The sequence below is a fragment of the Lagopus leucura genome, unplaced genomic scaffold, assembly GCF_019238085.1.
Source record: "Lagopus leucura isolate 7727_CA_CO unplaced genomic scaffold, USGS_WTPT01 Super-Scaffold_73, whole genome shotgun sequence".
Taxonomy (NCBI): domain Eukaryota; kingdom Metazoa; phylum Chordata; class Aves; order Galliformes; family Phasianidae; genus Lagopus; species Lagopus leucura.
Window position 1 is genome coordinate 49,628,474 of NW_024962252.1, and position 22,809 is coordinate 49,651,282.

Consider the following 22,809-nt stretch of genomic DNA (forward strand, 5'->3'; position numbering starts at 1 on the left):
TCTTGGATTCACTGGAAATATTTAAGTATGTGTTTAAATCTCACTGAAGTCAACCAAGCAGGACTTAAGCAAATGCTTAAACGTTTTCCAGGATCCAGCCTGCTGCCTTTCAGCTCCACCACCACCACCAGACTCCTCCATCTGGAAAGAAAGTTAGTTCCAGAAAACCCAGTACAGGAGACACCATTACACATCTTTTAACCCACAGGATAATGTAAAAGCAAAGACTGGCCACCACTGAAAATTCAGCCCAACTCCTTCAGGCCAGAATAAGCTCAGCCCAGCCACCCTCAAAGACTGAAACATCCTACAAATTGAATGTCTAGTCAGCAGCTTGTCAGCCTAATGCAATGCTCCTGCACCTTCAGGCTGTCCAAAAGATTTTTACTACCCCTGCATTAGCTGCAATCTGCTTAGCAAGGAGCCCCAAAAGCTGAAGTAGCGGAGCATTTGTTGCACAGCCACGTGACAGGCCATTGTAGCAGGATCATTACTAATGGTCTGCTGAAAATGCTGTCACCTCTTCTGAGGTTCACGTTTTATTTAATGCCTGGAGTAATTAATGGAAATGTTTCGACCTCTCTTCTGGGAGAGTAAGAAAAAGAGCAAGCAAAGGAAAAAGCCGAATCAAAACAAAAACCAGCTATGGTTTGTTCCTCAGCACATTCAACAAATGGCACAGAATTTTTGGTCTTTTTTTTTTTTTTCCTGCCTCACATAGTAACATAAGGAACTTCACAAAATACAACTACTCACAGTGTGGGAGGGCAGAGGAGGGGAGCAGATTGCAACTTTTTAAAGGGGAACAAGGACAGCAGCTTTTTTTGTATGTGTGTGGGGCTCAGTCTGTTTTTGTCACTTGTCTTGATGCAAAGCAGCAATACAGCTATTTCAAGGCAAAAGGAAATTGGTTTCCAGAGACCAGCTCTCATACTGAAAGAATAGTCTTCCTTCCCCATCCTTGCTTTGTATGCCTTCCTACTATCCTGATTTTAAGGAATGAATGCCACACAACACATTCCAGGAAGTGTAATAAACGTGTACTATTTTCACCAGAAAAGTTGAGAACTGCTGCACTTGCTGGGGGCAAGCCAACTCATGCAAGGGGCACAAGGCTTGCCACAACATTTGAATTAATCTGGTTGAAATTCTAAGTGTAACTTATGCTAATGCATTCATGCTTCCTGAATGTTTCCTGTGACACTGAATTAAATTCAGGACAGCCATTTGATCTCTTTTACCCCATTTTTCTTTCCATCTATTTACTTGACCCATATATTTTCATTACACAGGGTCATTAAATGAAATGGCAGATTACCCATTCTGTAAGTAAACCATCTTCCTGCTGTTGCTACATCAAAACCATGCTCAAAGTTCATTGATTATGTCCGATAATCCACTCTTCCCACAACTCTGCCTTCTACACCCGTATCCTACATTTCCTAGATAACACAAACAACTCTAGTTACATTTCAGCACTGCATGTTTTCCTTCTATTCATTTTCCAGAGGTGGAGTGTTTATAATCTTCCACTGCTCTCAAGTATTTCCTACTGTCTACTTAAGGAAACATTTCTTACTGATTTTTCAGAGCTCTCTGATGTTTATCACTGGCCTTAAACTACATCTTAAAACTTAATCATACACCTTAGTATGAGAAGTAGTGCTCCACTGCTAACAAAACAATAATTTATAAAAATACTTGCGGGGAAAAAAAAAAAAAAAAAGATAATCACATAGAAAAAGAGAATTCCTAACTTACTTTCAAAACAAAACTGAACATAGCAAGTTATTGATTGTAAGAGTGAGCATGGAGCCAGAGAACGCCATATGGCATTTGAATTAAATTGGATATTGAATATCATCCCAGTTTTGGCAGGCAAATGGTCAATTATTTGAATTAACTAATAATAAACAATCTTGATACTGTACAGAGACAGAGAGATTATTAAATCAAAGTGATTATTCAATCTTTCATACAAATTCTATTTACACACATCAAAATATCTATGCAACGTTAGACTTCATTGTAATTTAAGTTTCACTGAGTAGGAATTCTGCAACAGTGAAACCAAAGAGCATTTTGAAAATGGAGAATCAATATACAGCTTGCATGCAGAAAATGTGGGCTACTGTCATGTAAGTTGATTGTCATACCAAGTGTCTCAATTGAGGACAGCCTCATTAACCTTCTGTTCTTTCCCTACTCTCCTCGACACCTAAACCTCTTATTTTTTATGAAAATGAGGCTCAAGAATTCTCTTCTCAAATTTTGTAACATTTAGTTTTCAAGATACAGAAGTCTCTGATAACCTTCCTTAAATAAAGATCCTAGAAGAAAATCCTGAATATCATTAATATTTTACAAAACATGATTTTCCATTATTTATCCTTAATGAAGCCTACGGTAACAGTAATTTGTCAATCATCTTGTATTTAATGAATATCTAATTTTGTTTCAAGCCCACATTGTGTAGACTAACTTCATTAATGTTCATTTTAAGGAATTTCGAGTTTTTCTCATTAAGTGCAGACAAAGACTATTAAATGCAAAATATTGTTTTCACAGAAAGGCGCAAGAAGTAACTTCAAATTCATGCATCAAATATAGAACATATTATTATAGAACAAATATAGATTTGAGTGTTAAAATACCACCTAATGGGTCTCCTATAATCCCTCCCCTCCCTAACCAGCATAATACAATTTCTAAAGTGAAAAGCCTACCAGTCACATTAATAGGAACCACATCTGTTTGGACTGCCTGTGCTTGCTGTCTCATCTTCTCTTCTGGTGTTGGCAGTGGAAGCGACTTAGTCCAGTTGGTTTGTGTGTTGATATCTGATAACTCACTTGAAACTGGGGTTTTAGGTCTTTTGATGGTGATAAGCTTTTCTTCTTCTGGGGAAGAGACAGAACACTGCAAATAGACATACATGCAACAGTGTTAGTTCTCTACTGGAAAAACAGAGGACTAAGTATTAAGGTACTGCTGCTGCAGTTAGCATGATGGCTTGTGGATACACCCTCACAAATAACACACACTAATTTACAAGTAACTTTTTAAAACAAATGAAAAACCAACAACCGCCAAAAATCCAACAGCAACCAAAAAATAGAAACAAAACAGAGGAAAAACAACTCTAGACTGGATTTACCCATGACATCTGATCAGGTTTAGAACCATATAAATGAAAGAGGAGCAAAGCACAGTAAATAATTATCTTACACGTTTACATTGTTCCTTCAGCAACCAACCCCTCTCACTTTTAGAAATAATGGATAGAGCTTTACCTTCCCTTCCTCTCTTCTCCGCAGTGTCCCATTGGGAAGATGAGGTTGAGCTCTGCTATGATGTAGCTACACTAAGCTATGAGGTGGGTAAGGAAGACATCTATTAGGAAGAGACACATTTGGGGAGAGCTCTGTAAATGATTCAGCCAATACACTTGACATAACCATCAGCCAGGGATCAGTGTGGAAAAGTGTTGGCTTTGGAGAAATTCAAGCTTTGCTCGTTTTTAAAGGATGAAGTGGTTAAAAGTATTAGTATACATACAATGGCCATTTTTAAAGTTGCTCCTTAGCAAAAGTGTTAGATATCACATCTATGACGGATATTTTTCTTCAAATAAATGAATAAAACCTTTCTGCATCAGAAAAAGAGGTTGCAACAGCTTGTACAAATCCTTCCACCAGCCAAACTTATAATGCCAAAAAAGACATTTCCTTTAGAGGAGCAGATCTGTTTTCACTGCAAGGGACCTCAGGTTATCCCAAGAACAGTAGAGGAAGAAAGACTTGGAGGAAAAAGAAGCTCCTCTTCCTCCTGCTTACGGATACAACAAGGAAGAGAACAAACACTTCTGAGTGTGGAGGCTGTAGGGACAGCAGAGACCTCTGAAGCTGTTTATCACACCCATTTCAGAGCTGGTTGCCCTGGCTGCTCTGCAAGGTGGAATCTGCCCTCTGCCCCCAAACCAGGTTCCTTACCCACCACCTTCTCTTTGTTTCTCCCACTGCCTGCAGAATATTACCCAAAATGGGGCTGCTGGCACTGGATTGCCACTCTCCTCACAGTTATTCCCTGGCTGCTTGAGAGAGGTGTAACTGCTGTTTGTAACAGATGGACTTTCTCTGTCATTATTGTCTAAGTGATTTGCTCTCTCTTGAAGCAGAGTGGCACACAAAGGCGTGATGAAACACCACGCTGCAACCACTGTTTATCATTCCTGATTTTAATTTTCTCCTTGTCATCATGAGAAGTTCCCACTGTTTATAAATAACCATTTATTCATACCACTGTGCACTGTCAATTCTTTCAGATTGGACCCAACATTTCATTACAGATCAATAAATCAAAGCAGATTCCAGGCAAAAAGTAAATTAAAAAAAAAAAAAAAAATATATATATATATATATATATATGGGATCCCTTTAGGTAATAATAATAATACACAAACATAATGTGAATGTTTCTTTTCTTATGTGTGTCTGTGTGCATACATTGTTTATAAATGTACACTGTGCAGGCACACTTAAAGTACTTACACACAAATGGAAGTGCTTTCCCATTTCAAATCACTCACATTTATAAAAACCTCCACTAGCTCGAGCAATGTGAGAGAGAAACACCACTGCAGATGGGAAAGCTGCCCCCAGGCTATGCCTCCTCCAGTTTGTTCCACAACAGCTCAGAGCAAAAAACCCACAAAAAAAAAAACCACAGCTCAGAGCACTGCAACCCACATCTGTGTGGTAGCCCACACGGGGCATCACTGGTGTTAGACGTGTGCGTGTAAGCACTCAAAGGACTAATCAGAGGATGGAGAGGAGAAATATCATCTTCCCTCTTGCACAAATAGCTCTGTCTGCATCGGCACAGCAAGGAAGGCACTGCAAGGCTGGCTTTGCAGTTTGTGTGGCAAGTCTGAGCTGCAGCCACCTGCAGATGCTCTGCTTTGGGTGACAGCATCAACACCAGTGACAGTCACGTTCAGACAGTGCCAGGGCAATGCCAGGTCTCAGCTGTCAGTCACAGTCACCAGGGGCTACTCCAAAATGTCAGGTGACAGAGATACGGGTTACAAAGCTACCCTTCCTTCCTCAACAGAAAAGCAGGACACTTCTGTTACAGAATACTGAAAGAAAAACTGGGGGACTAAAGCACTGACTACGAGGGAATCCTAGTTATACAAAACAGCATGGAATAACCATCAGAAATTTTAAAGAATTAAAAAGCCAGAAAACTGAGGAAGGACAGAGGAAAGAGGACAGAAACTGATCGGTACAGTAAGTACATAACAAATGAAAAGCAATTGATAACTCGGTTGTGCAGCTGTGGCCAAGCACAGCTTCAGGAAAGATGACTGCTTTTGGACAGTGGTGTATATTTCTGAAAAAAGAGTTCAGTAGGAGAGCTGCTGGTTTTAAGTGTGGGAAGGAGTGTTAGTGTTTCATCTGCAGGTACGCTTTCTGTGGTTTCTGGATAAGCATGACTATCTCTACTCAAATACCTTCTCCCAAAGTACTCACAGTGATAGTGGTACATTTACTTGCTTTTTGATGTAAAGATTCTTTCAAAGGGCAGCACAGGTCAAAAGCCATACTTAACTGTCCTGTGCAGAGTAGAAAGTAGCTCATTTTTCAACTTTCTTCACACAAATTTCTTATCTAATTTTCTAGTTATGACAAAATTAGAGAAGAGAGGAAAAAAAATATTTTATACTTTATGTTCCTTTGTGAAAGTTACATATTTTTAGAAAATGCACCCAGATTTACAATACAGAACTTTGCAGGAAGATTCAACAGATTGCTGCTGTACAGACAGAAATGTCTTTTGAAGTGAGGTCTGCTATATGAGAAATAGCACTGGACAGTGTTTTGAGATCACACTATCTGCTCAGCAAATCTCAGCATGAACACTGCTTTTAACAGAACAGTTTGCACCCCTCTCATTTTTAAAGCATCTCCTACTCAAAACAATTTTATGGTTTGATTTACATGATTAAATTTTTACGCAGTTTCCAAATGGGATGCTACACCCACCTCCTCTAAGAATTCCATTGGATTGGTGCACTTTAATGGATCAGGGAAGAAGGGAAGACAGGGAAGAAGGGAAGGTCCAGAACACTGGACCTTGCTGTCTTTTCATAAACATGCTCTAGAGGGGAAAAAGCCTGAACTTTCTAAGGAGAAGCTGAAATGAGAATGCAGGACAGAACGGCTCATGAATCCACCACAGTCAGAGGGGAGCTACTTGGTTCACAAAGCTAGAGCCCCTTCACTGCCTTGCTGACTTCTTGTCCCCTGTCCACTCAGGCACTGCGACACATAACAGCTCCATTGCCTGAGCACACTCATGCTGCTTGAGAGGTCCCAGCTGACAAGTGATGCCACGCTGCGCATCTCACAGCATGTCCTGCCCCAGGTTCCTGTTTATTCTTAGCCTTTGTATATTGCAATGGTTTGTACTACACTGTTTGAAAAGACAGGACCTCCAGAAGAAAAAACAATCCATACAAGTCTTACTTTTAAGCAAAGGACCTTAAAACTTGTAGGCATGTCATTTACCTCACTGTCCATCACAACCATTCTCAAAATTAGAAATTTTCTGAAAAACAAAGTTGAGAAAAAATTCTATGCTGCTGTGGATGAGAGCCAAAGCAATTGAGTCATCTATTCATCTCTCTCAACACCCTATTTCTTCTCCAGCCTTTGATGGCTTTGAGTTCTTTTTCTCACAAACACGTTTTCTTCTTTGAACTGCTGTCCCAACTGTATGGGAACTGCTGAGTCACGGCCTGAACCTCTGATTGATCACCTGAGGCAAGCAATGAGTCAGCCACAGGAGTACAGGTGAAGGCAATTCACCTGTGCTGCTGGAAGGGGTGGAGCATGGCTCCACCTCTCCTAGACCCATTTAAGAGCTGACTACCAGTAGAGAAGGATCTCTTCTGAAGACCCACTCTGCTGGAGTTTTGTAAGTGAGCCCAGGATATGGGTAAGGTTTCTATCTATTCTCTTTTTGTTATCATAATCTACTTTGCCTAACTCTCTTGTTTATTTTGTAATTATAACATCTTAATATTCACTGATTATACGGTCAATCCAGCAAACTGATCAGCATTAAAAAAAAATGCAAAGCAGTATAGAATACCTATGCTGATTACATGTGTACTCACTCATAATCACAGCCAAGGGGTGGGGGAACCAGTTGAGGGCATCACAGTCTGGAGGCACCTCCAGGTACGCCAGCAACAGCAAGGCTCATAGACATTCACACTTCTAACCTGAACACCCGCTTCTTCAGCCCCTCTCAAAACTAAGCCAAATTTTTACATCACATCACTTCAAGTCCCTCAAGCCAATACAGTTAATGCATTTGTTTTCACTGTACATTCTAAACAATTTCTTGCAGATATTAAAGAAACAATTTGGTTTGGGTGAACACAGTGTCAAAAGTACACTTTTTTTTGCCCCATAAATAAGCAAAGGAGCTGTTTTGTTAACCAGAATTAAAAGACTATCAAAACAAAGTTCATAACTCAAGTAACAGTATCTAGGGAAAAATACCATGAGATTTTTCATAGATGGAATAAAGACATGATACAGCACGTGCCTGCGAACTAGTATTCTCTATAGCTCACGTTCATCATTTAAAAGCTATGTTACTCCAATTAGGAAACTTTTTCCTTGGCTAATTAAAAAAAAACAACCACACAGCCAAATAAATAAAACACAGTGTTCACTGGGGAAGGAGTTTCAAAGGAGGCAAATGTTAATAGACCAAAAGTAATTAAAAGCAACTAAAAGATATTGGACTGCAGACAAAAAGGGAATAATGAGGAAAAATGCAGGAAACAAACTTGGTATGGCATTTTTCTGTTGAGCAGTTGGTTTTTCTACATTTAATCAATTTTTAACAGAGAACAACCGAAGGCTAAGGGCAGAATGTAAAGATTGCTTATGTGCTAAATGCTACAAGTAACATCAAGCTGCAAATGAGACAGCTGGATGGTCCCACTTGTGGACAAAGTACCTTGTTGCTCCGGGGAACCAAGTTACAGCAGGCGCTAATGCAAGACTGAGAGATGCAGTCTAACAGACTAGACTGTTGAGTGAGACAAAAAGAAAGAAAGAAAATGAGTGATAAAAAGGCAAGGAAGGAAGAATGAGGGGAGAAAAAATAAACACACACACACACACACACACAAAAGACAAATACACTTAAAATACACAATGTATATATTTCAGAACGTAAAGGAACCAGTGTTTGAAAGTGACATCTCAGTATATCCCTGACACGAGGAAAACAGACCAGTACTGAAGGACAGCAACACTTTTCAAGTAGCGTCACCAATGGTGGTATGTAAGAGGTGACAAAGGAGGACACTGGTTACAGTACTGAGATGTAAAATCCAGGCAAACCAATTTAATCACCAACAAACTCAACTAGGATCAGCAGAAATACACTGAAATGGGGATTGGATTGTGCTCCATTAATGCAACTTACATGAATCAACCTAAGAGTAAAAGGGTAGTTCCAAGAACTTTGCTTTATATAAACTAACACTCAAGGCATTTCAAGTTTCCATGTTTTCTCCTGTCTGCTTGCTTTTTGGGTTGGGCTAACTAGCCTGTTTTACCCTACAGGCTTTGCTTTGAAACAATAACACTTAAACATCTTTTAAGAACTGCGTGCTTTGTAGTATGAATATCATCCTGTGGTAACTGACACTCACCTCCACAAAAGAACATTTGTGGATGTAGGTCTTCTCTTGTGTGATCTAAGCCATGGTTTCACATTATGTCTCCAGTGAAGACAGACCAGTGGAATATTTGTCTTTTTTTTTTTTTAGTAGATAAAAACGAGTGTGGAAAGACAGCTTCCTTTGTGAAAGCTCCATGCAGTAAAACAGAGGTTTTATCAAACATAGCAAATAGGTCAACTTAGAAGTAAATTCACAAGCAGTAAATAGCTATTCATTCATCTATGATTATTCTGTTATTCTCAAATTTCAGCTGGTGCTGCATGCACGGAATTTAAATGTTGGCTTCCTTGCTCTGAATAGACAACAAAGCCACAAAGCTTTCATCTACCGGTAAGGAGTTCACATTCTGAATCATGGGATTTGGTGACCTCAGCTTCACACTGTTACTGAAGAACTATGCTAACATCTTAAAAATGACTGTCTCAAGGCATAAGTTATCAGAAGTATTCTGTATTTTACCAGTGGGACTATAATTCAAGTTCAGTGACCTGTTAAGTGTTCATTTTTAAAAAATTAGTAAAATTTTATGTCATTATGTAATGTAAAGCCAAATAAAATGATGCTGGTCAAAGGTCATCATAAAGCACTAGTTTTACAACATGGAGTATGTTGCACTTTGTAAGGGAGTACAGAGCTGCAAAAGAGTGTCAGGGTTATGGTTTAAGTTTTGAGATAATCATTAACACCTTATACTGTCATTTTGACCACTTTTTCATCAGCTTTGAATTATGCCTACAGCTAAAAATATCTAAGGGAAACTATTCTAATTTGAAATTGAAGTGCTATCCTTTCCCTGAAGCATAACTAGCTGCACTAAATTTTTTCAAACAGTTAATGCTGACACCAGTGCAAATCATAATTCCACTGATTTCAGTAAGGTTTTGCAAATTGTCATTGTTTTACATTTGCTGCTTGCTGCCAATACATATCACAAAGAACTCAGTGGGGTGCAGCAACATTCCCTGCCAATATGCAGATATAAAGCAATCAAATACTGGGTGAGGGACTGTATATGTTCTATGATAATTTTTAGTATGTGATTTAAAAGCATGGAAAACAGCACTCAAACCACTGTACACTTTAAACTGAGTTCTAAGGATTTGCACACTAGGTATACAGACAGGATTATTTGGTCTGTGCTACAAAAGTGCATATGGCTTAGTAACACTTCAAAAAACCAAACTTTACGAGTAACTATTCATAAGCAACATTTTGGGGCAAAGTATTCTAGAATATCTGTCTTGAAAATCCCAGGAGCTCCAGCACTTCAGGTTTGGATAGCCAGGCTCCAGAGTATCTTTCTGTCTATCTTAGCTCACAGCACTGAAGCACCAAAGTTAGCCACAGCTTGTCTTTGGAGCCCACAGACACAACAGGCGAAGATGAAGACAGAGGAGCAGTATTGCAGGCAATTAAACTGTAGCACGCATATATTCATTCTGGCACTTTACTTTTCACCATTACCTTTTGTTCAATTTCTTCATAATCATCCTGGTAACTTCCACAGATTGCACTGGAGGATGAGGAGAAGGTGGGGCCCTGAGAGTAATACTGAGAGCTCCGATAGCCATCTCTCCGCAGCTTGTCACACTCTGCCAAAAGACAGGGAAAGAGGAAATCAATGTATTAGCAGAGCATTTACTGTTTACACTCAAAAATATATTGTGTTTTACTGAAAGAGGTTGCCATGCATTAGCACTGTCCATCCCAAGCAATAAAACAGAGTTGCATTTCTCATATCTTTAATCTATATTCAGCCTCCCTTTCTTTATTTATATATGTATGCCCATGCATAGCATGTATACATGTGGCTTTTATTCAAATAAGAGATGGCGAAAGATTTGAAGATGGAAATTGATTTATTTGTTGGTTTTTAAGCAAGGTTTGGCTCAGTATCTTGACAGATGGCAGCATCTTGCAGGATAGGAGACAGTAGCATGCAAGTAACACCAGGGTCTCATTTGCCAGGCCGGTAGACACCCATTATGTGCCTTGCACTCGAAATGATGATGTTACTCACTACTCAAGCACCATCTGCTAAGTAACTTTGGCACTGACCACTCATCTTGTCTTCGTGCCTACAGAACAGACCATTTACCATGATTTTGTAAAGAGGAATGCAAAGCACAGGGATTTTAAAATCTCTTGTCAACACAAAGCATACATAGTTTATAACCAAAGAATTTTCAAAGTTCAGAAAGAATTCAGAGCAAACATGCATCTCCACTCAAATGGCCAAAATCATAGTCAGCACCCTTATCCCCCCCATCCAAGTCTTCTGTAACTGTCCTCCCAACTCCTAATTGATATTCATTGTGACTGTGCTAAAGAAGAACAGACGCCACAACATAAGGAAAAATTAAACGTTCAAGATGTAGCAACCAAATTCATCAGCCCAGTCAAACTGTTAGCTTTACACTTTCAGAGACAGATATGTGAATCTGCTGAAAGATGAGGAATGCAAAAAAGAAAATTATTTGTTAGATTTCTATCCAAGGAACTGAGATTTCTGCACAATATATAGGCTGACACAAAGTGCTTTTGTCATCACTTGCTGGGGAAAGATATTCTGAGACTGTATTATCTGTCCCCCTAACTTGATCTCTTTAGTACTCCTTAAAATGGAAAATATGCAGTGTTTACACTGAGGGAAACATTTTATAGAGGCTTTGGCTTGTCAAATGATTAACTGGAGTTACGACTTGCAACTTCAGCATGTTTCCTAGGTTATATCAGACGTTTTTAGAACTGGGTTCTGTAGGACTCCATGGGGATAGTTTAACTGACCTCGAGCAACCACAGCTCTGCAATCGTTTAATCAAAACGGACTCCTTTTCATATGCACACACATATCAACAGTAAGAGTATGCAACTGACAATTAGCTGTTTCCATCAGAGCCAGACGCAAGTCCCGGCCTGTTGCATGCTTCTGCATGAGATCAAAAAGGGCACAAACCCATCATTCTCTCAGTCCAAGGCCCCAAGCTGGCAGCAGTGGGTTCTGAGACCCACATGAATTCTGATAGCTCAGTCAGCAAGCCTGCTTACCAGTCCCACACGTGTGAGCGCACCGGCACCGCACGCATCTGGCAAACAGCTGCTGGGCCTCAGAGGGGGCTGAGAAAAGGATGCCAGCAACCACAGGAAAACAAATTTCTCCCCCGCCACTCCAGATCTGGCACTGGATCCAGGCAAATCCAGCACACAAAGCTCACAAAGACAAGCACCCCAATGGGCCAGTTTGTTGGTGTGAGCTACAACCAGCAGCAATAAGCAGGCTGGGGCAAAATGGAACAGCATGAAAACTTGTGTCAAATTGCAGCAGAGGTTAATGCCCAAATTGTCAACTTCGGCACTGCAAGTTTTGCCTTCAGATCAATCACTCATCACTTCAAACCAACACAAAGGCAACACAAGATGTACATAGGAGTGAAGTTAGTTTCCCTTCCACTCCTGGGATGAGGCCTTGGGCCCTGATCAACCGCTTCTGTGGCTCCTCCAACACCAGGCAATCACTGGATGAATGCCTCAAGAACCGCAGGCTTTATGAAGTGCAACAGATGCATGCTCTGGTATCAGCTGCTTAGCTTTACTTATTCTTCTAACTAAGGAGATGAAGACGATGAATAGTGAGTGCACTTCAGGAGGTCTGAAAAGAACTCCCTGAACTTTTGAAGAAGACAGAACCAAAGGCTTCAAAAGTCCACAGCAAGTTCAGCAAGCGAAATGACAATAAAACAGTGGCTTTTAATCAAGCTCAGAATCTTTGTTGGTCCACAATGCAATACCCAAGTAATATCAGAAGCCACTGCAGTGATGTGGCTGCAGAAGTCAAGAGAATTGCTCAAATTGCTGAAACTCACCCAGAGAAAGGTGACCAGTCCCAAGGAACTGTTTTTTTGTTTGTTTACTGTCACAGCACATTTCACAGTTCTAGACAGCGCCTGAGGCCAGCATACTTCTGCAGAGGTTTCAGGCAGGTATCTGTAACTTCACTTTGTAACAGCCCAACAGGAGGTCAGCCACTGTACCCAAGCAATGCTACTGCCACTGTCAAACCAAATCTCGTAACTTCTGTCTGAAAAGTGCTCTAGATGAGAAGAACACACCTCATCTGAGTGCCTCCTTAAGTCCCACATGGTCCTCTGTAAGCAATTAACTTTGGATTTTTCAGCAAAAGGCTTTATATATATATATATACATATATATATATATATACATACTTTAAAAATATACATATTAGGAAGAAGTACATTATGAAAACTTCCAGACATGGATCTTTTTTCCCAGAGGAGCAATACCGCAACCCGACTATCCCAGCAGGGAGGAACACTAGACAGAGTTAGTGAAAAACTTCCTACAAATATTCGTGTTATTTCAGAGATGTCTGAATAGGTTAAAAAAAAAAAAAAAAAAGAAAGAAAGAAAGAAAAGAAAGAAAAAAAGGAGACAGGCAGCCTCAGTTATTAATAACCTTCAGTTCTAAGAATGCACCAGTACATGAGTGCTAACTGAGCCATGGATATACACACTCTTGAACCTCATGTCAAGGCTGATACATCCATGCTATTCAGTACACAAAAATGTGCACAGCCTAAAAATCTCTGCCTAAAAATTGCTGAAGCAAAATACAGGAGACTGCATCAGGCAGGACACAAACACTGATTCCTGGGGATGCACTTGCTTGAGATCAACTCAGCAGCATATGCACAGATAGTTCAATGCATGTTCTATGTGCTGCATTACTTAGAGTGTATCTGATCTGAACAGTGAAACAGTATTACAAATGAAATAGTTTTCTTCCCTCAACAGCTGCCACTTGCCTGCAAAAACTAGGAAAATGCCTCTCTGTGGCTGAGTGACTGCAATAGATGGAAGCACTGGGTAGTGCCCCAGCACAACAGCCAAACTATGCCCTCACCACTTCCCCTTCATCAGCTCCTGGGGATAACCATGGAGAGGTACTGTGTACCATCTCCTGCTGCCTTTCAAGTGCTTCTCTAATTAAAGTCATAAAATAGTTCTTTGTCCTTTTCATTCTGTACTAGCGATATATTATTTCAAAACTTATTCTATATTATAATTATTGCTTAAAAATTGATTTAGTCACATTATGTTATAAAATAATTTTTCCTCACTTACATGGCTTAGTTAACTCTTCTTAGAGATGGAAATTTTGCCTGAAGAGAGTTTTGCTGTTCACAGGGTGGGTTTTAGTTAGGCATAAAGAAAGTGTTTGAGAAATGTGGTCTAAAGACTTTTAAAGGTTTTCCATTACTGTTACAGTGAGTAGGGTAGATTCAGGGGATGTGTGACAGAAAAAAAATGTGTTAGTGCTGTCAGTGCCCATACCGTAGTATCTGTGTTGCTGCCATTTAACCAACCCCTTGTATGTCTGCTCTGTGTTTCATTATTGCAGTTTGCTAAATCCTAGTGTAAGACAGCAGCTTACTGAAGATGCTCTGCTTCTCACCAGCAACACATGACCTAGTCACAGTTCCGACTTCCAAAAGGGGAATTTACAGGCAATGGAGCTGAGTGCAATCCTGCATCAAAACATTGAGCCACGAACACTGAATTCTGCACTACCCTACAGCTTAATGAGCTTTGCTAATTCTTACGTTTTACAATGTTTTGGCAATAATTCCATAGGGTAAGGTCCAAAGATCAGGCTCCAGCTTAATAGCTCAAGCTCTCCACATAAAAACTTATTGGCCTCTGTGGCATGCAGTGAGGCCATGGGTACAAAATACCATCAAGGCCACTCAATCCCACATAGATCTCTTCATTTTACACTAAGAACTCACATGTAATTCCATTTGACCCTGAGCTGATAACACACAGTAGCAAACTTTGCGTATCCAAGTGATTTACAGCTTTACAGACAATCTGAAACTATACTGTTACATGAAAATTCGAGACACAAATCACCTGGGTGAATAGAAGGCACAGCACTGATACCTCATTAATTCATTTGACATGGTATTACTGTGGAAAACCAGGATTAAGGTATAACTTGCCCGCTTAGTTCAACATCCACATCACACTGCTCCGTGGCACAAGAAATGCTTGGTTTTCTAGCATGCATTGGATCTTTTTCTCTCCTTTGGTAACATTTTATACATTCCAAAATTTTCCACTGAAATTAATCATGGAGTCTTGGAAATTTACATGAAGCAAAACGCACTGCCCTGCCAGCAACAGAGTGGTCAGAGAGAGCGAAGAGAGAAGTACTGCTCTGTAAGTAATGCTTCCTAATTCACTGAATTCCTCCACGCAGAAAAAAATTGTACCCACTGATATTAATTGACACTTGCTGAATGTTTATGGAGAACCAAACAGTGGATGTGAGGTGGTGGGTGGTACATTTCAGAAGTAACAACAGCAAACCACTTCTGCTTTGTTATTTTTATGTGTGGTACGAAGACTCTGGTTTGTAGCTGGTGAAAATGCATAGGTCACGGTGGTGATGATGTTGAAATACAGCTTTTTGTAGCTGCAAATTTGTTCTATCAAACAGTGTTATTGTGCTCTTTGTATCAGTTGCAGTTTCCATGGAAATAAATAGGAAGCATTACTTTTGGAGCAACCCACATGCTAGGGTCATTTTTAGAAGCTTTCTAGAAGACTTCTCTTCATTGTAACATAACTGTTCAAGGCTGTCAGTGGCCCCTTCACAGGAGAGCTCCCCGACTGCAAGCAGACAGGCACCCAATACCGGTTTTCAGGACAGACCCCACCTGATCCTGGCTCCCTGCAAGGAGCAGCCAGGCCATGGCACAGCCATCACAGCCAGCACCAGGCCCCACTGCCTCAGGCCTCAATGTACAGCTGCCACTTACTAAATTAGTCCTAATGAGATTACACGTGTAAGCAAACATCGCTCACGTGACGGTTGCAGAATCAGGCCTTAAGCTCTGTAGTGCAGTTGTCCACACGTATACACTCAAACGCATGCTTGAGAGAACATGTAAGAGCTCAATACAAATAATCCACCCGTCTGCATTTCTAAGCGTTCACTAGCAACCACTGTTGTCATGAATTTTAAACTAATGTGATACTTACAGTTAAGAGATATGGCAGCTAAGTCATTCCAACATCCAAAGAGCCCTGTCTTGCTTGAAATAAGAAAGCTGTGGAGGCAATCAACAGACGGCTTGAACAAGCAGGGATAGATGTCCCAGAAACAGTCAAGCTTGCCTTGCACCAAAGAACAGAGCCTGCACCTCAGGACTAGTTGCTAAAACCCAGAAATAAAACATCTACCAAGTCAGGGGCAATTTCACAGGGGAAAGGATGAACCATACAGAGCTGCCCCAGGCTGCAGAAACAGAAGGGCTGTAGTGCAGAGAGGAGGGGCAGAGAGCAGCAGGCGCCCCGTGTGCCCCACTCCCTGCTGCCTTGGGAGCAAGAATGGACAAGCGACAAGCTGACAGCTGCATCGGCGTGCTCGAGAAATTATCTCAGTTCTACTCAGGGTGACTTCTTGGTAGAGCCTTTCATGTAATAACTTGTGTTTTGTAGTGTGGGGATTTTCCTTTTTTTTTTTTTTTTTTTTTTTTTTTTTGGTACTACAGAGAGAGGCTATTAACTGCAGGAGTCAGCTAAACTGTCAACCATAGAAATAAATCCGCTGACTAGAATATTAAAGCACGTTTATCCACTCACTGAGGGTATCACTGGAAAACTGCTCTATTCCCTCAGGTCAGATTCTTTTTTTTTTTTTTCTTTTTAGCTTTAAACATTGTAGCTAACCCCTTCTTATCTGTAAATATAAACAAATCTCCTTCCTCCGTAAGTCAGGACCACAAACTTTATCTTATGAGTACTGACAGACCACAGTACAACATATATTTGTCTCATTAAACCTCTCCAACAAAATGAAAACCATACTGTGAAAGCAAACTTTTTAAAGTAACATATTACTTTATACACCGCGCTTTTTTTAATCACTTCTATAACATAACACATCATTGCTTTCTACTTTGGAATAAGACCTGTTTCAAAGCCAATAAATAATTGCACTTAGTCTTCAGGCACTCTTTGAATTTGCTTTTCCAGCTGAGCTGAGGGAACGTAAGTATCACAACTTTATGGCACACAGAACCAGGTGACAGAAGACTTGGTATTGCTGCTAACCAAGCAAATCCACTCAGGTTAGGTCCAGGCAAAAATTTTACGCCTGTAGTCATAACACAATCTAAATTTTACCAGCATGTCCCCTAAAGTCAGACCCGCAGTGGTTATCCGTGCTTTGCCTGCACCACATGGAATATGGGAATGCACTTTGAGGTAAAGGCAGCAAAAAGGCCAAGCTGCCTTTGCTCTTGTCCTCTCCATCACGTAAGCAGCAACCAGTGCCAGGTCCAGCACTATGGACAACCTTTTCTACGGAGCAGAAGAATTTAACAGAATTGAACATCTCTACTTGTGAAGACTGTGTGCTTTTTATGAGATTTTTGGCACCAGTCAAGCTTGCAGCTTTCTAACTGCATGCTCTAACTATGAGGCAAAAGGGCTGCTACCTTAAACATAACTGCCACCTCTCTATTTTGTGTGGGACTAGTCACACTGGTGTTATACTGGGATGCACTCTGAGCGTATCTATCAAACTAGGCCTTCCTCAGATGCTGCCCCCTGGTCTGCTTTCTGCATTACAGTGTGACAAAGACAAGGACAGGGTGACTCTGGACTCTAGATATGACGCAGAAGCACAGTTAATGGGAATTTCAGGAGGTAATTTTCCAAGATAAAAAGCTTGAGGAGAATAATAAAGCCTGAAATCGTAATTAAAACAGACACTCTAGTTCAAAGGTCTCTTTAAGATGGTAAAGCTAGCTAAAGTCACCAGCTTTCACTTTGGGTCTCCTTATTCGTGTATCATCTGCAATGTGCAGATAAGAATGCACAGCTTTCCTTGTGTGGATGAAACAGGTTGCATATGTGCAGGGCTGTACAAAGGCAATCTGGTGTTCAACAAAGATCTCACGCTAAATGTGACTTTAAAAAAAAAAACAACTCAATTTAATTCCAATGCAGCATCTATTTTTGTCACTGGATCTAAATGAGGCAGACAGCTTGCCTCTACCACTTTATATTCATTCCTCCCAAAAATTCACTCAGCTTGGATCAAATCCTATTTCCCTTAAATGTACAAATCCCCATATCATCCACAGAACTTGATTATCACAGGGAGTGCTCTATATCAAAGCTTTAAAATATGTTGTAAAGCCACAGCAACGATGCACTTGTGTAACAACTGAACTGTGACCAATTCTAACTGTAAAGCAAGTTCATGAACTTTAGCTGTGATATATTCAGTGTGCTGTTCTGTTCAGACTCCCATTTTTAATGAGTCCAGAATTTCAACAGATGTACTACCATGCCAGCCCAGTTGAAAAAAACTCAACAGCTCTTTCTAGATGCTTTGGCTAATACCAGCCTATGCCAATCCAGCCACCTGCCCTGTTATACCACATCTCCTTCCCCAAAATGCAATTTTATATTGCTATTTCTTCATCCGTTTTTGTACAGAATCACAGTAGAGGTCAGAAGGAACCTCTGGGCCCTTCTGCTCCAAACCGTAGCCAAACAAGGAGACTCAGAGCAGGGTGCTTAGCATCATGTCCAGGCAGAGCTTTTGAACATCTCTGAAGAGAAGACCCTACAGCCTGTCTGGACAAACTGTGCCAGCACTCCATCACCTGAACAGCACATTAGTGCTTCCTGGTGTACAGAGGGAACATCTTGCGCTTCAGCTTGTGATCGCTCCCCTAGTGCTGGCACTGGGCACCTCATAAGTGAGCTGGGCTCTGCACTGGGAAAGAGGGTCCTGACACAACAACAGGTCACCCCTCCAGACCAGCTTCCCCAGGCTACTTCAGGGCTCAGCTGAGCAAATGTTTGTACAAGTGCAAGGATGGGGCATGAAGTACAACATTAAAAGTAAAGCAAGCATGCAGTTAGATTTATTTTTCAAGGGTCCAGACCAGGTGCAAGCCTTTAGAAAGGATTCAAAGTAACAGGAACTCTGAAATGTGAAATACCTTTTACAGATTTAGCGAATGCAAACACTTCGACCATTCCTTTTGTCCTTAAGCTTTTCAAAAACAAATTAATGTAGTCCCACTCCCAGCTTCCCAGGTGGTCTATATGATTTAGCCATAAAGAAAAAATTTCTAATGGCACCAAAATGCTACAGCCATTACAGAAGATATTTGTTAACAGGCTGTCATGGAGAGCGCTCAAAATCACTGTTTGCCTTGAGATAATTTCTGCAAGTGTTATACCACTACATTTACTGGTGACAAGATGCCTTAAGTTTAACGGTTTTTCTTCTCCTCCTTCTGCATGTTTGATGCTGGCATTAAAAAAGTCATTTTTTCCTCTTGTATTGTTATGAATATTTGCTGTTTCTTAGACTACTGGACATGGTTGATATAAAAACAGAAGATTTCTATTAGTTTTTCTCTTGAACACTCAATGCTCAACTTTTAAAGCTATCTAAAATGCTTCACGTATACACGCTTCTTCTATACAAGTTATAATTCCAATCTAAGAGAGGAAGGAGGAAAAAATATGTACAGGAAAACAAATGAAATTCTGATGTTCCTTGTGATGGAAGTTGCTTACCTAGCACTGAAACTATGGCAGCAACAGATCAAATTTGTTCTCTCCTCTGAATACACTTCTGAAATGGGATTAAGTTAATTATCTTTCACCTGCATCTTTTTACTGACTGACCCACCTTAGAAAATACTGAGGAAACACATTAATCTGGTTTAAGAGAATACACTATCATTAGTGTGTTGAAACAAATGTTAAGACTCCTTAAGACTTTCACTAGAAAAGCTATAATGCATATAGGAAACCAATCAATATGATCTACCTGCTTGTTTTTACATTCAGCATAGTGCTACAAACTAAACCTAAAAATAGGCAATCTAAATACAAGTAACTAATTTTTTCAGCATAAGAGCAGCATTCAAAAACAAAGCGTAGACTTCTGATCAAATTCTGTTTAACTTAATTTGAATAACCTTTTTTTTTTTTTTAAAAAAAAAAAACTCTCTGTTAAAGGGGGTGGTTAGAGTACGGAATCTAGCCAAAACCATCAAGAGATGTACTGTGAATTAATTCAGAAACAGTAAAAAGTAGAGGATATATAAGCAAAACCACTGGCACAAACCTGGCTATTGAAACGAAAACAATTAGAAATAAGTTGATTACTTTTTTTTTCAATTTTAATTCTTATTTTATTTTACAGCTATAAGGCCTTTCTGGAACATATGGTCTACCCCTAGTCCTTAATAGTCTTTTACCTCATTACAGTTTCCATTTGGTAGGGAGCTCACATATTGGCATCTCTCTGAACCTGAGCTAGGCCTATTGTTATTATGAAGTGGTTCCCCACTACTTTGCAGCTCTTTAATGAAATGTAAGATTATTTTAAGTCCATAATCTTCTCAGCAGGATTATCGACTAGTAAGGCTGACCCTAATATTGCTCATCTGAACAGTGATCTGGCAGATGCCCTGAGAAAACAAAGGGTAAACACATACCTGTCTGGAGGGTCTTGCAGCAAGACACAATAGAGGCTTTATGAGTAACTACTTAAATCCGGTTTTATTTGACAATGCTAACCAGATGTCTTCTGGAAAACAAATCCAATGTTTCAATCACTGCTCCTTAAATACATTCCTTGAATTTGGCCAACAAAGCTAAACAGAAGCTACACTCAGCCAAATCCAGCTCTTCTGAAGATGAGATAATAAATGAATCATCACAGACATTGGAACAACGAGCACTATACTACATACAAAGTCCGAGTCAACACAATTACACTGGGAAAAAAGAGACAAAGTGCAGTCACTTGTGCAGAAAACCTTTGTAGCTGTAGCCTGAAAGCCAGTATGAAAGTTAGAATATCTGACCGTGCACACTATTTACAGGTTTACATTTTCAGTACAGATTTGCCACCTTAATCCACTGTAAACAACAACCAGCCCAAGTAATCAACAGCAGCATGCAATATAAATTATCCCTAATCTGCAACTTGACCTGAGCAGCATGCGCCTTCCCAAGATCCTTGAGGAACAGGCCATCAGCTTCGAGACTGATCACTTTCCAGAGTTCACTATGTTTCCCCTTGAGCAGTAAAATATTTATTTCATCTCTTCCTTATTATTGCCAGCTCCCAACTCACGGCCAAGCAGCAACAAGTGACAATCTTTCCAGCCTTTTTTAAATTTATTTTTAAATAAAAAGGATGCTACATGGCAAATTGCTAGAACTGGAACACAACTGCCCCTTGGAAATCAGGCCTTAAATATCCTTTTCCATTTCCCATCACTCCAGCTGATGCATTTGTTGGAGAGCACAAGGTAATTCAAAAGAAGCAGAAGTGAAGTCAGTTCAGGCGAGCAACACATTTACTTCACCACTGTTTGCAAAACTATCAGAGACAAGTGCACTCTGGATTAGATTTTCCTTTTAGGACACTTGGTAAACCCTGGTGAACACACTGCAAACCTGTCTGGAATGCAGACACACTTATGACCCACTTCAGGTAGTGAAACAAAGACACACTACAACTGTGGTGGGCCTCCTCCGCATCTTCATGACTTGCTCATCGACATTTTTAGACTATTTCACAGAAAAATAAGAATTATTCTCTATTTACTCTTATCCAAATATTTGCATCGTTGCTATGTACTGACGTATCTGTGCTCCTAGCTGAAGACCACTATACTTGAGACACTTACCCAGACAGTAGTCCTTTAAGCACTACCGCACTGTAGAACAAGCCAGATCTGCTAGTGCCCAGTGACAGGGATACAGGCTGTATTACAGTGCTACCCCTTTGACTCCAATAAGACACCTGCTCGGCCTCTTGGCCTGGAATGTGGACCAAGGAAACATAAGCAAGAGTCCACCTCAGGCCAATTGGAGCCCAAGGGGCAAAGAAACATGTGCCATGAGCAGAATGCATTTGACACCGAATGTGTCACCCCATCTGCCCCACTGGGTGCTCCAAGGCTCTGGTTGCTTCCCCTGAGAAAGGGAGAGTTTCTTTTATTGAGTGGAAACACAGTATTTAAAATAATTGGATTTACCATCACAAGCAAAGAGCTGGATCATTTTGTAAACCACATTTAAAAACATTTAGCAATGCTACCTTGATGATGATTTGTAGCTGAGCTTGTTATTCTGCTCTAGCTACCATGCTAAGTCTTGAAGACACTGCAGAGACATTGAAGACCTTCATTTTAAAACAGATGCAAATAATGAAGTCTGGATTTAACATTTTTCAAGCCATTGCTTTTAGTCAACAGCAACTTTAGATTTTAATAAAAGCCCAATAAAGACACTTCAGTTTTTGAGAACAGACATAAGAACTACGTATTACCAACTTTACAAGTTCCTGGTGCTTCATTCTCTAATTCAGATTACCGGAAAATATTGTCTTTTTTTCTTTTTTTTTTTTAAATGCAGATGAGCATGTGCACAACTAAATAAGAATAAAGTTCTACCTCGCTTACTTATGAAGAAATTTGAACATAAGATCTCACCATTTATCTTGAAAGTAGTTTTATAAAGGAAAAGCACAGCAGAAGTCTAGTTCATAAGTTAAAAATTTTTAAAAAAAGAAAATGCCACCACCATGTAATATCTATTATCATATGCTGCATGTGACCTCATAGCACAGCAAGCAAATGATATTTCAATATATAATATACTAAACCAAGTAATAGCAGCAGCATTAAAAAAAAAAATAAATAAAACAACACCTTTTCCAAACACAGCACTGCTTTTGCTAAAGGTACAAAGAGTTCACAGAGATCACCAAGCAAAGACCTTGATTGCTCTTGGCAGAGTTTTGTAATATCTCTATCCTCAACATTTTAATTTTAAGCCAGCTTAAGAAAAAGCAGTGGTAATACTTTTTTGTCCCTTAAGCAGTGCTCATAAATTTCTTCTATATGACAGAAAGCTTCAGCAGGTTTTTTTTGGCTACACCCATGCTATCAAAAAAA

At 40.0% G+C, this 22,809-nt stretch overlaps 1 protein-coding gene across 5 annotated transcripts in view; it reads right to left on the reverse strand.

Annotated features, from left to right (window-relative positions):
* The window catches only part of NHSL1 (NHS like 1), a 163,761-nt gene that overhangs the window by 22,627 nt on the left and 118,325 nt on the right, over window positions 1–22,809 (reverse strand). For all 5 annotated transcript variants that reach the window (XM_042878269.1, XM_042878261.1, XM_042878295.1 and 2 more), the window contains exons 3-4: window positions 10,238–10,365; window positions 2,727–2,919 (exon numbers count right to left, since the gene is read on the reverse strand). In XM_042878269.1, the coding sequence (XP_042734203.1) occupies window positions 2,727–2,919; window positions 10,238–10,365 (321 nt within the window). The remainder of the gene's footprint in view (window positions 1–2,726; window positions 2,920–10,237; window positions 10,366–22,809) is intronic.